The sequence below is a fragment of the Podarcis bocagei genome, assembly GCF_964188305.1.
Source record: "Podarcis bocagei genome assembly, chromosome: 9".
Lineage (NCBI taxonomy): Eukaryota > Metazoa > Chordata > Lepidosauria > Squamata > Lacertidae > Podarcis > Podarcis bocagei.
This window is the reverse complement of record NC_138134.1, coordinates 14,450,652-14,465,128: the sequence shown is the minus strand read 5'-3', so window position 1 is coordinate 14,465,128 and position 14,477 is coordinate 14,450,652. Positions and strand designations below refer to the sequence as shown.

Here is a 14,477-nt window from a genome sequence, read left to right as displayed (position 1 = left end):
CCCTTCTCTGTCTCTGTGAGGCGCCGAGACTGCGGTGGAAGTGGCGGTGTGGGGGGACGTGAGAGAGAGAGAGAGCTCGGAGTTGGCAACGTGAGGAGAGCGCTCGTTTCTGACACACCGCAAAATGAAGCCGCGTCGTGAGGGGAGCCAACTTTCGCGCCAACTCCGTCCACTCGGCTTCTGGCGGCGACCCGCCGCCTCGCCTCCTTTCTCCTTCTCTCGACTTTGGCGTGCTTAATCGCCCGCGGCATTTGCTGGCCTCCGCTCTTTTCGGAGGGGCGACCGGCGCCGCCCGCTCGCGCGCCTCCTCCCGCCTTTTCTTCCTCAGTTACTCGGCCTCCTCCTCGTCCTCCTCTCCACTCCGGCGGAGGGAGGGAGGAGAGGCGGGGAGGAGACCCCGAGGCATCTGGGCTGGGCCCAGGGCACGCGTGGGGAGGGCACGCGGGGTGCGGAATGGCAACGGCAGCAGCAGGAGGAGAGAAACCTGTTCCTCGCTTGTTTCTGAGGGGAGCCGCGCACGTCTTTTCGACGCCGCGCGGCGAGGGCGGCAAGAGGCTTCCTTTCTGCGGGTGACTCAGCTCCCTCACAAAATGAAGGTTTTCTGGGAAGGAACGTGTGGCGCGCGAGAGCGGGGAACGGGAGAGCCGCTTTGGAAAGAGAGACAGCAGCGGGCTGGAGGCTCCCGCCGCCGCCGCTATGTCTGACTCAGACATGATTCCGCGCTTCCTCTGAGGCGAGAGGGGGCTCCCCTCCTTTTGGCGCGCGACTGGCGCGGCGGCAACAGCTGCGGGCGCTCGAGCTCGCTCGCGCCCTCGCTGGTTGGCCGGCGAGCCTCCTAAGCCCCGCCTCCGTGGACCCCGCCGGAGACCCTGGGTTTGTCAGATCTGCAGCATCAGCGAGAAAAGAGGCGACTTGGCGCAGACTCAGTGCGCATCGCCGCAGTCCCGGTGCGTGGGGGGGGGTGGGGGGAGGAGGGAGGGGGAGGAAAGAGGGAGGCGGGCAGCTCCGGCAGCTTCTCAGCGGGTTAAGTGGGATTAATACCAAATCTCCGCTTTATTTGCCAAGCAACTTGACTTTGTCAAAAACCTCTCTCCCTGCCTCCGCCTTCCCCTCCGCCCCTCCTCGGTGCTGGGGCGCGCCCGCGCCGTCTTGGGAGGCGGCGACGACTCTTGCCCCTGCGGGAGCTCCAGGCGTGCCAGCAGCGATCCCCAAGAACTAGGCAGCCCTGCCAGAGAGTGCGCTACAATTACATTGCATTGCATTGTGTTGCATTACAATCCATTGCATTGCATTGCAAACCATTGCATTGCGTTTCCCCCCTGGGCTTCCTTTAGAAAACAGACAGGTAAATAAGTCGACCCGTAGAAATCAAGCCATTCTGCGTTGCATTTTAATTATGTTTCTTTTTTCCCCTTTTTAAAAGAAACTTGCAAGGCGCTTAACGCGGGAGAACAAGCGCAATTGGAACATGCCCTGGAACTGGGCTCGCAAGAAGGCTGGCTGGCTAGCTGGCGACGCGAGTTCCCTCGAAATCGATGGCGAACCGGGATCGGTTCTTTCTTCGGCCAGGCGCGCTGCTTGGTGCACACTGCGGTCTCATGGGCGGGGAACGCGCTCCGTCCCTGTCCAAAGGAACAGAGTCTCCATTTCCAACTGCAGCCTCGCTCGCTTTGCAACGGTTTTCTCTCTCTCTGTCTGTCTCTGCTCTCCACCCCGCCGCCAGCTCTCTCGTCTGCTCTTTCCTACAGCTTTGTCAGCTTCCGCATCCTTTCTTCGGCCGACTGCCTCCCCTGCACGCGATCTCCCCAGCGTTTGCAGGCTCCCCCTCCCCCATCCTTTCAGTATTCCCACTACCCCCCCTCCTAGTCTTTCAGCGTATCCCCGTTTTTGCAGACTATTTCCAGGAAACCTCTCCACTCTCCCTCCCTGCCTCCAGTCTTCCCCAGAACGCTTCCCACAATTCCTCTCTTGCAGTGCATCCACCTCTCTCTCCTCCTCCCCTTGGCAAATATCTGTTTCGCACACATTCATATTCTCTCTCTCTCTCTCTCTCTCTCTCTCTCTCTCTCTCTCTCTCTCTCTCTCTCTCTCTCTCTCTCTCTCTCTCTCCTTGTCCCCAATTCTCTTCTCTGGGACCGCTCTTCGCGCGCTGTCCCTCTCTCTATCCGTCCGCTCTGCAATGCCTTCCTTGCGCAGGAGCGCAGCAAGCTCCTTCTCGCGGGGTTGTTGACGCATCTGTCGGAGAGCGCCAGGGACGGCGGGTCACCCGCTCCTCTCCTTCCTCTGCCAGGCAAGATTGCGGGAAGGCGGCGTGGGAAACGGGCACCGCGGACGCGCTGCTTTCGCGCCACGTGCCTGGGCTTACGTATCGCGGGAGGAGGGGGAAAGGAGAGGCAGGAGACCCGGGTACGCGCGATCTCTCTCCGGATCGTGCGGTGATCGCCTCCCTGTTGAGTTGGGAAAGGCTCTCCGCGCTCATTGCAGTGCTCCGTGTGAGTCCCTGTTCCTTGGGCGCTTTAGGAATCCAAACGGGGGAGCGCAGAGAATAGCGACTATCTCGCACGCCCAAGAATATCAATGGGGCTCGCTGAGGCCCCCAGATTTTACGCTAAGTGCGGGATTGCCACGGCGAGGTGATGGGTCTCATGTTCATGTGTCCTCGTCTCTTCCTTTCCTTTAACTTCCTGGCAACCCTCGGCAATGTTTCCTCATCGGGTAGTTCCTGAGTTTTGCAGCCGACATACCTTTCCATCGGAGATGGTGGAAATGGTAGGCTGATTTATTTACAGCGCCAGGCCTCTGCATGTCTACTCAGAGGAAAGCCCCGGTGCAGTCAATGGTATATACTCCCAAGTAAGTGTGCAAGGTAAGCAGCCTAACTGATGCAATTTCCCATCTTCTCCTCCTACACTAGATGGAGCGAGACGTCTCCATAAGAGTCCCCAAGGTTTTTTTAAATATATATACTATAGTCATATTAGGCTCTAAAATTTGAGAAGGAAAAACAGATCCGGGGGGATACGCGCGCGCGCACACATCCTTACACCTGCAAAGATGTCGAGGTTTGGGGCTTTTTTCCGGCGAGGGGAGGGAGGGTGAGGGGGACATTTTTAAAGCCACCATTCCCGCGGCGACATACACAGGTAGATCAGATTCTCCAAGCAGGATTTCGGAAGGGGTCACGTGGATTACGATAATACTGTAAGGAAAAGGTTAAATGCAGTGTGAACACGATAGTCGATCATTTGCTTTTGTGTGTGTGTGTGTGTGTTGCGGGGCGGTGGAAAGAAGTAGCGAATAGTTTAAGCGGTTTGACGGCATGGAGAAATCTAACTCGACAACTCCACCAAGGGACAAACGCGGGAAATGACACCAGAAGCAGCACCAGATCTGATGACCTTTTCATCCGTTAAAAGCATCCTGCTAGGTTTTTGCGTTTGTGTGGCTTGATCTCCCTGGCTGCTCTCTCTCTCTCTTAGACTGTTCATCCCCCCCCCCCGCAAAAAACCCCTCCACTTTAAGTTTTAGACGAAATAGATTAACCACTGTGTAATTACAGCAAAGGGCTTAGGAGAAGTCTGCCCTCCATGCAGACACACACAATTCATTGGAACAAGGCTTGATATACAGTCACAGTTATTAGGCAAGGTGGGGAGAAGTATTCATCCCATAGTGGTACAGTGGTACCTCTAGTTATGAACTTAATTCATTCCAGAGCTCCGTTCTTAACCTGAAACTGTTCTTAACTAGGGGCGTGCTTTCACTAATGGGGCCACGGACACATTGCTTCATCTGAAGAGTCTAAATAAGGAAATGACAGACTTCCTTTTAATCACTAAGAGCCTCTCACTTTGGTGGTGATTTGACTGAGTTTGAGCAGAGCAGGTCAGCTTAAAATTTGAAGGATATTCTTAGAGCCTCTTTTCAGTGCCCAGAATTTGTGAAGTAGGAAAGTGTACCTTTCCCCCTTCCTGTTGCATAAGATGGTCCCACACAATTGGTACAAGGGCTTTCTTCACATAATAGGGTGTGATTTGTAGGTCGGGTTCAGCCCAGAAATGAATTTATACCTTCCTCTCAAAAATGTTGCCCCCCCACTCTGTAAAACTAATGCTGTTGTACTTCAAGCAATATACAGAAAGAAATGCCCCCGTACTGAATTCCATGCTAAAAAGTGTCTTCATATTCTCTGTTTTTGTGTGGCAGGCTCCTGCTTTAAGTAATAATACAGCAGATCAAAGAAAAAAAGTGAAACAGCCCAATTTAGAAAGCAGAGGCCTTGTTTAAAATTAGATAGGTTTTCCTCCTCAAGCTTTTTTTTTAAGATGAATAAATTGATTGATAAATAAATAAAAGTTGCTGCTTGATTGTCAGAACTGAGTATCACAGTTAGACTATGTACATGGTTAATTAAGATTTTACATCTGTAGGGCAACATTTGAACTTGTCTCATTAAAAGGAATAAAGTGGATGTTGCATCCACAGATGATCTGATTGCCCTGTCCAATTCCTCAGTTGATGGAGAGTTCTCAGGCACCCAGAGCAAAACGAAAGACATGGGCATATAGATCTGAGGCTGGCATCCTGTAGTGCACACACTTGGGAGTAAGTTCAACTGAACACAAACAGCACTTATAAGACTAAGCTGTGCATTATTCTCAGCAGCCTTGTGAGAGTTTCTGTTGCAATATTTTGCAAACAAAAATATTTTGGGTCTGTGCAAATTTGAAGATTTTTTTCCCTTCAGGATAAATGTACCCTATTGTTATATTAATCACATATATAAAATGTGGGGCAAACAGCTTTTAATCAGCAAGTTACATTTCTGAAAAGGGATAGTTCTGACAGCAGCTATGTACATCCAGGATCTGGGTAATCACCATATAATAACCTAATACAGACAGCGTGTCTATCTGTTAAATGGTTCAGAGAAACTCTTAAGATGCCAAACCTCCATTTCTGTTGAAACGTTGTCATACCAAAGTGTTAAATAAGCTTTTAATTTCCTAAGGAAAGCCATAAACCCACCTTGCTTTGTAGACCCCTCTTTCAGTATTAATTTTAAAAGATGCATCCTCCAATCCTGTTTTGTGTACAGGAATTACTTTCCAGAAACGTGGTCCAGGATCAAAGAGTTCTATTTCTGTACAGTGCATGGTGGCTTAGTCACTTCAGTAATAACAGTATGCTGAGAACTTGTGCCCCACCCCATCCCCAAATGCCTGCTTGGTGTCACGTTTTTCCCTTCAACACTTATTCCGTCTCATTTATTTCTATATACCTTATTGAGTGAACCCCTTACTTTGTATTTCCAACAGACACAAAGCCTAAACCCCATAGGACATATATTCTTTTCTGTACCTCCCCATCCCTCTTCTCTTTCTTCCTCCTCTCAGTTGCCTGTACTGTTATAATTAAACCAGATTTCCTCACCCTCCCTTCTCCTTCATTTTTCTCCAATGTTTTTCTCGGTATATATTTTAAAAGGAATGTTCCTTTGGGCTGTGCTGTTTTGTTCTGCCTATGGAACTCTGTAAGCTACATGGGCTAGATTACAACTTCATCTTTTCCTGAGAGCATCTGCTTGTTGTTTTTGCTTCTCCCTTCTCTCCTGTGGGAAGCTCCAGAAAAGTACAGGAACAAAGGTTTCCTGCATGCTGTTCACATGTGTTTAGTGCATGTATTTGTGTAAAATGAATGGGCGTGGACAAGCACACCATAATTTGTAATTTTCTTTTTTGGTGTGTACATTTGTCCAGGCGTAGATAGCACTTGCTTGCATTTCCCCCCCAAACATTTTTCTCCATCTCAGAATGAAATCTGAGCTAGCTGTCATCCTTGACTCCTTTCCTCCCTGCTATCCCAGGTTGTGGTAATGGACCTTCCTCAGGTATTAGGGAGCCTGGAAAACAAAGTTCTCCAGGGTGATGGAGTTCACATAATCTCCCAGGGATCACAATGCTCAGGGTGTTGGAGTGGCAATATTTGAAGCACCAATGAGTGATAGAGGAAGATTTGCACCATGTCTTAATTTGAACCTTGGAGAGCTTCGAAGCCTAGGTTTATATAAATTATGGAGGAGACTCTTCTTACCTATTAGCCAACTGTGATTCCCCCCCCCCTCCTTCATGTTGTCCAAAGCTTTAGGAGAAATTTCCAGTTTCTCTTGTTGTATTCCAATGCTTTTAGCTTGTTTTTGTTCATATACATGCATAACCAGTAACAAACATAGCACACAAGAGTCACCCTTCCCAAACTCCCATAAAGCCAGTAAGAAGGAAAACCAGAAACTGTTTTAAGCAAACTGTGTTTGACTTCTGTTCCCATTTCATTTTACAGGTGAAGGAGGTTGGAGGCTCACCTGTCCCTGACTTGATTCTGCTTTTGCTGACGGTTCCTCTATAGTCTGAAAGATAGAGAGAAATCATTTTTACCTTGTAAATTATTATTATTATTATTTATTGAATTTATATACCGCCCTATACCCGGGGATCTCAGGGCAGTTCACAGAATAAAATCAAGATATAAAACCACAAAACACATAATAAAAATAAAAGCAACAAACCAGTAGCCCCCCTTTGCTTTCATTCAGAATTCCTGCAGAGATTCCTGATTCATTCATTGGGATAATATGAGGCCTGTTGGCATGAAACAGGCACATCATCCCCAGCTACCACACAAAGATACCCTGTTTTTATTCAGCCATGATTGTATATGGAAATTGATTCTGCACATGAGGCTTGTGCAAGTAGACTGCATTTGAAGAAGAAGAAGAGTTTGGATTTGATATCCCGCCTTTCACTCCCTTTTAAGGAGTCTCAAAGCGGCTAACATTCTCCTTTCCCTTCCTCCCCCACAACAAACACTCTGTGAGGTGAGTGGGGCTGAGAGACTTCAAAGAAGTGTGACTGGCCCAAGGTCACCCAGCAGCTGCATGTGGAGGAGCGGAGACGCGAACCCGGTTCCCTAGATAACGAGACTACCGCTCTTAACCACTACACCATACTGGCTCTTTGGAGAGAATAGCTTCCCATAATGGCGACTTGCTGGTTCCACAGCATGAGCTGGATTTGCACATCTGAACTTACCTCCCGAGGAGTTTTTGGCTTCACTTGCAATTTTGAAATGGCAGCTTTACTCATAACAACCTTTTGAGGTTGGTTAGTCCAAGAGAGAAAGCCCATATCCTTCCTTTGCTTGACCATATCCTTCCTTTGAATTTCCTGACTAAGGAAATATGTGAACCTGGATTTCTTAAATCCATTTAAAGTCAGTACATACCATATTTAATATATTTCTGGCTAAGGGACGAGCAGTTCACAATGCAGTCGACTAAATGAAGTCTACATATAAATATGTCTCATGTTAAATAATTTATTTCTTCTCTTAATTAAAAACAAATGATCTTGCATCTGCATCCACATTAACTGTGTGCCCAATGGACTTCACAGAGCTCAAATTGGACGCCTTCTATTGCTTCTCTGTGATTTGCTGCAAAACCTTGAGCAGTGACATGGATCCTCAATATATGGTACTCCTAAAGTTACTTAGGGGGTCATCTGGAACAGAGTAACAGTGAGTAGGGAAAGAGTTCAGTTTCTCTGCTCTAAATCCCCTCTCTGCCAAAATGCCTTTGATTTTTGGGAAGAAAGCATTGGGGCAAAGTTATTTATGCTACCTCTTAACTAACAGGTTGCTTCCAATGGAGGTCATTGCACCATCTATTACCTGTGGATGCACCTGATAGCAATATTGTTGTGCTCCAAGCTATAATGGATTGAGTGTAGAGAGAGCCTGCATACAAAATTATTTATTAGAAAGTTTTCAACTGTCTTCTCTTGCTTTTGCTCTTTACAAATATTATTTGATTTCCCTTTTCAGGAATAATTACTGCTCTTTTGTAAAATGAAAACAAAAGAGCAAAAAAGCAAAATGTAAGCCTACATACCTTATTGAAAATTAAGAAAGTAAACATGGCAACAGAGGAAAGCAAATTAGAATAAAGCATATATATAAGGGTCTGGTGACTTCTACTTCAGTGTATCTGAAGAAGTGTGCATTTACACAAAAACTTATACCAGAACAAACTTAATAATTGGTCTATAAGGTGTTACTGGACAATTTTTTATTTTTTATTTCGACTGTGTCAGACCAACATGGCTACCTACCTGAATCTAAAATAAAGCAGATTTGTTAATAGCTTATCCGACAGTGTCATTCGTTCTGTTCTGCACTGATCAAAACTACTGTGTATAATACGATTCTGTATTTGGTTTCCCTAACCACATGGGAGCAGACATATTAGATCATTAATTGCTAGATTGTTTCATCATTTGCCACACAAGAAATAAGAAGATTTAATGCTATTTTGAAGGCAGCGGTGAAAGCAATGACATGCTACCTGATGCTGTTTGGACAAGCAAACGTGTAAGGAAATAAATAGGCATATGTAGCAGCATCTAGATTGGGAGTCATTTATTTGCAGGTCACTTCCCCACACAAAGAATCATGCTCAAAGTGGCTTGCAACAAAGAAACAGGGATGCATTTAAAACAAACACTACAAAAACAATTTCATGATTGCATAGAAAGATAACAACATCGTAACAATTTCATAATAATATAGCAAAACAACAATATAATAACATACAAGAAACCACATTTCAACATTATAAATATAGCAAGAATACATAAACAACTTGCAGCATCCAATCGCAAAAATAGCAAGGAAGTTTCACACCTTAGTCCTATAAGCACTAAAGGGGTCAAACGCCTGGTTGAAGTGAAAGGTTTTCTTTTTTTCTTTTTTATTGGTTTTTCACAATTTCTGTAAACGCAAACCATACACAATACACAATACAAACATACAAACACATAAACAAACATGTATAATTTCAAATCCTTTTTTCTTAAACCTTACTTCACCGACTTCCCCATACCTCCCCTTTCTGCATCCCAATTTCCAATTTAGTTTCAGCAAATCCTCCTCCTTAAGTTTATCTAATTTTCCCTTGTTCTTTTCTTTTACTTAACCTTTTACAGCTGTAATCCCCTTTTTTCTATACCCTCAACCTTTTAGCACTCATTAACTTTGCAATATTTCTTAAGATAAATTTTGAATTTCTTCCAATCTTCTTCCACCGTCTCTCTCCCTTGGTCTCGGATTCTGCCAGTCATTTCAGCCAGTCCCATATAGTCTATCACCTTCGTCTGCCATTCTTCCAGAGTGGGTAGATCCTGTGTCTTCCAATACTTTGCAATAAGAATTCTTGCTGCTGTAGTAGCATACATAAAAAGTCCTATCTTTCTTTAACACCAATTGGCCGACAATGCCCAGGAGAAAGGCCTCTGGTTTCTTGGGAAAAGTACACTTAAGTACCTTTTTCATTTCATTATATATCATTTCCCAGAAAGCCTTAATCTTCGGGCACGTCTACCAAAGGTGAAAAAAGTACATTCAGTTTCTTTACATTTCCAGCATTTATTATCGGGAAAATGGTAGATCTTTGCCTGGTTGAAGTGAAAGGTTTTCACTAGGTGCCTAAAGATATGAAAGGAAGGCTTCTTGGGGAGAGCATTCCGCAACTGGGGAGCCACCACAGAAAAGGCTCGTAACTGTGTTGTCACCTTTTGGACCACTTCTGAGGAAGGCACCTGAAGAACAGCCTCAGATAATGATTGTAGGGTCCAGGTCAGTTCATATGGGGAGAGGCAGACCTAAGGACGTTGCAGTCCTAAGTTGTTTTATAGGTCAAAACCAGCACTTTGAATTGGGCCCAGAATTGGCTGCTGGTGCAGTTGAGTCATTACATGCTCAAACCGTGTTGCCCTGGTCACCAAATTCTGCACCACCTGGAGTTTCTGAACCATCTCCAAAGGCAGCCCTACATATAATGTGTTGCTGTACTCTTGACAAACATACGCGGTCCTGTGACTTACCGTGTTTGCTTGACTTCTTTGTCTTTTTGCTCCCTGAGTTGAGTTAATCACCTGACTTCCTGTATGTCACTGCCAGTTACCAAGAGGCAGAGGGATGAGGAAGTGGGGAGGGTGGTGTGGGTCCAGTGGTGCAGCCAATCCGATGGTCCCAGTGCTGGGCCAAGCTACCCACCAACATTTGGGGATGGGCAGCAACATGTGGCATTGGTAAACAACAACACCCACCTCACTGGCTGCTCCTCTTCCTCAACATTTCACAATTCTATATTTCATTGAGATGGTAAGCCTGTGTTGGGCTGTGCCACTTCTGATTGCATGCAGACGTTCATATTACTGGATTCTCCATACAGACAATAATGGTGACTCTGCTATCAGAAAACTAGCCAATCAAGGAAAAGTCCAGCCTTGACCCTTCTTCCTGATATCTAGTTTTCTAGATGTGGAGCGATTTGGTGGGTGGAAGATGTGAATAAGCAGTTAATCATCTTCGCTGCTATCTTCAATATGATATACAGGTTTGCCAACTAGGTTGAGGGAAATGTGAATGTCCAGAGAGGATCATGGAATTATAGAGATGGAAGGGACCAGAGGAGTCCTCTAGTCCATTCCCATGCAATGCAGAAATCTTTTGCTTCATGTGGGCCTTGAACCCCTGAAATTAAGAATCTCATGCTCTACCGACTGCCTTTTTCTCAGTCACATCAGACTCTACCCTGAAACCCATAGCTTGGAACATTTCCCCCCCACTGCACAGCACCAGCCCCCTAGCTGTTTACTTCCCTGGGTTCCTAAGCAACACTTGTGTCTGCACAATAACAATAAGATGAGAGAAGATGCAGGCAGCCACAAAATGCTGTTCTAAGCAGGCACCTCATTTTGGTGGTGAACCTACCTTTGTTACTGCACTTCAGAAGGCATTAAAGTGGGTCAAAACATCAGCTGATGTTTTGAAACAGGTCTGGTAAGAGTTCTGTCTGCAAAATGCAAGCACAAAGCACCAATTAGATATACTCTAAGAGAGAGAGAGTGAATTGAATAGAATGATGTCAATGAGCCTGTTGAGTCGTTTATGAAACTCGTACTCTTTAGGGTGGATTGAATCACTGCAAGAATAAGTTACTCTGGCAATGCATAGTTGCACTCCGCAAGACACTGTAGTCTGTTCAGTTAGACAGGTTCTAAATCAACTGGGTATGGGAGAGAGAAGCCTACAGGAAAAAGGGGCTGGCAGAAGGGAAGCAAATAACTCATTTTAGGGAGGATCGGTTGGTGGATTTCTTTGGGCTACCAGCAGATTTCATTTGGGAGCACATAGTGGGTAATAAAGGAAAACAGAAGAAAAACAAAATGTGATACAGTTCCTGAATTGATTTTACATCTATTTATTTCGTATACACTCTGCCAAGACCTTTTTAAGCAAGCAAGTTTAAATACAGTGAGACATAGAAGTTACAATGTGGTAAAGTTATGTGTATTCAAGACTGTTTCCTGAGCAATCAAAAACTGCAATTTCACTGACATGCAAGAGTACAGAGACATCATGGGCTTCAAAATCCTGCTTGCATGCACAAGCCCTAATGAAATAAATGGGTGTTTTGGCTTAGCATAGAAGTTTGTGGATCAGAGCTGTAGTCAGATTGCTAGTTCAAACATATATTCACATTGCTTGGTTTCACTACATTCAGTTACCTTACACAGATAACTGTTGAATGAATGTGATGGCCCATTCACATAGAGATTTCAGTGGATGTTTCAGACATCAAATGGTGACAATCGTGGGTCAACCAGTCCTTGATGAATGGCAATTAAGGCTACCGTTGTATGCAGTTGTATTTGGGAACAAGGCTCACTTAAGTCACAGGACTTACTTCTATGTAAACCTGCAGAGGACTGGGCTGCATGTGTATGAATTAACTACATGGGGTGGGGAGGGAATTGTGAGTAAGGTTTGTTTGTGCTAAAACAGCTCTCCTGGCTCACAGTAAGTTCATAAACTGTATTCAAGGTACTGATATCAACCTTTAAACTTCTACACAGTGTAGGACCCGTAATATTTGTTGGACCGCCTTCTGCTCTATTAATCTACTCAATCCACTGAGATCATCACCAGATATATTCTTCTAGATGCAATCATCACTCATTCCACTGTGAAGTCCCTTCCAGCTAAAGGTTGTGGCTGGGATGAAAAACTTAGTGGTGGTTTGTTGCCCTTGGAATGCCCTCCTTGGTATGTCTGCCCTTTTTACTGTCTTTTAGGCACCAGATGATAACTGCAGATGGTGACAGCAGTCGTGAAATTAAAAGACACCTGCTTCTTGGGAGAAAAGCAATGACAAACCTAGACAGCATCTTAAAAAGCAGAGACATGACCTTGCCAAGAAAGGTCCATATAGTTAAAGCTATGGTTTTCCCAGTAGTGATGTATGGAAGTGAGAGCTGGACCATAAAGAAGGCTGATGGCTGGAGAATTGATGCTTTTGAATTATGGTGCTGGAGGAGACTCTTGAGAGTCCCATGGATTGCACGAAGATCAAACCTATCCATTCTGAAGGAAATCAGCCCTGAGTGCTCACTGGAAGGAAAGATCGTGAAGCTCCAATACTTTGGCCACCTCATAAGAAGAGAAGACTTCCTGGAAAAGACCCTGATGTTGGAAAAGATAGAGGGCACAAGGAGAAGGGGGCGACAGAGGGCGAGATGGTTGGACAGTGTTCTTGAAGCTACCAGCATGAGTTTGACCAAACTGCGGGAGGCAGTGGAAGACAGGAGTGCCTGGCATGCTCTAGTCCATGGGGTCACGAAGAGTCGGACATGACTAAACGACTAAACAACAACAACAAGAAGGCACCAGATCCTGTTTTCCCAGGTTGTTTGTTTGTTTGTTTGTAAAAATGTGCTAAATGTTGGATTTTCAACTTAGAGCAGTTTGATTGTACTGTCTATTTAACAAATGTGTTCTTTTTTATAATTTCTTGTACTAAGTTTGCTTTTACAAAATAATAACTACAGTGGTGCCTCGCAAGACAAAATCAATCCATTCTGCGAGTCTCTTCGTCTCGCGGTTTTTTTCGTCTTGCGAAGCACGGCTATTAGCGGCTTAGCGGCTTAGCGGCTATTAATGGCTTAGCGGCTTAGTGGCTTAGCGGCTATTAACGGCTTAGCGGCTTAGCAGCTTTAAGAAAAAGGAAACAAACTCGCAAGAACTCGCAAGACGTTTCGTCTTGCGAAGCAAGCCCATAGGGAAATTCGTCTTGCGGAATGACTCAAAAAATGGAAAACTCTTTCGTCTAGCGAGTTTTTCGTCTTGCGAGGCATTCGTCTTGTGGGGCACCACTGTATTTTACTCATACATGTTAGCAGTGCTTTTCTTCTAGGAAAAAAAAAAGTGCCAGTACTGCATATCCCTGAGAAGCCCCTGAAAAACCGCACTGTGTGTTAGCCATCATGGGGATATAAATTTATTTTGAAGGTTTTATTCTATAGTATTAAGTTTACACAGAATGTAAATATAACAAATGCGTAAAGATAAAAGGAAACATAGAGAAACCAGAAGGAGGAGGGAGGGAAGTGCAAGCTCGATAGAGTAAAAGCATAAAGGTTAAAAGAAATAAGATATGTTTTATCACTGTGAAACTTGTAAAACCAATAAAGATCATTCCAAAAAAATTATTTCGAAGGTTCAGAATATAAAATATGCAAACAAAAACAAATAAGCTTTCAACCTTTGCTGGGCAGGAGTCTTCAATGCTTCAGTCTGTCAAAATGAAAGATTTAGTTCGTGCTTGATGCAAACCTGCACATGCCCCAAGAATTTAAAATGTGGAAAGAAATCACAGATGCGATGGATATTTGTATACTTTCTTTCAGTCCTTTTTTTCTGTGGGCGCTCAAAGGTACGCAGTACCGGCACCCTTTTTTTTTCTAGAAGAAAAGCACCACAAGCGAGGGATACTTTGCTTTAAATTTGCTCCAAAACTCAACCTCCATGGTTCAACAAAGAGTCAGAGAGACCTTTGTCATAGGACAGAGATCCTGGTCTGCACAGCTGTAGACATGGCATTCCAGAAAGGCAGCTATTGCAAGCAACAAACCTTTTCCATACAGGCTAGATTACAGTCACATCTGGAATATGCATTTTGCTTCTTTTTTCTTTGGCAATCACTCGTAGCCAAGTAAGATTGTCTTCCATAAACACAGTTTTAACAATGAGTCCATAAGTGACTATGGAGGCCAATTCTGGATCCACACATCCTTCCACAGTGGGGACATAGGTTTCCGGGTGGGAGTTGATCACGGTGAGGGTTTGCCAAGCGTGCCTTCCTCTTAGCACATTTTCCCCTTGCATCCTGATTTTGAGCGTCTTCAAAGCCCATGACACCTTTGGTCAAGGCTTCTTTTCCAACTGGAGCGCTCGCAGGCAAGTGTTTCTCAATTGTTCGTGCTTTTACTACATTTTTTTAGATTTGCCTTGAGAGAGTCTTTGAACCTCTTTTGTTGACCACCAGCATTACGCTTTCCATTTTTAAGTTTGGAATAGAG

The 14,477-nt window shown here is 44.9% G+C and overlaps 1 protein-coding gene across 2 annotated transcripts in view; it reads left to right on the top strand.

The window, feature by feature from the left end:
- The first annotated feature begins 456 nt into the window (after nt 1-456).
- The window catches only part of LOC308594608 (uncharacterized protein), a 182,191-nt gene continuing 168,170 nt past the window's right edge, over nt 457-14,477 (top strand). Inside the window, exons 1-2 of one of the 2 annotated variants that reach the window (XM_081207895.1) lie at nt 457-947; nt 1,424-6,760. In XM_081207895.1, coding sequence (XP_081064021.1) covers nt 1,536-2,549 — 1,014 coding nt within the window. In that variant the 5' untranslated portion in view covers nt 457-947; nt 1,424-1,535 and the 3' untranslated portion in view covers nt 2,550-6,760. Of the gene's footprint in view, nt 948-1,047; nt 6,761-14,477 lie in introns of those variants that run through there. The other variant, XR_014011500.1, reaches the window with a different exon arrangement.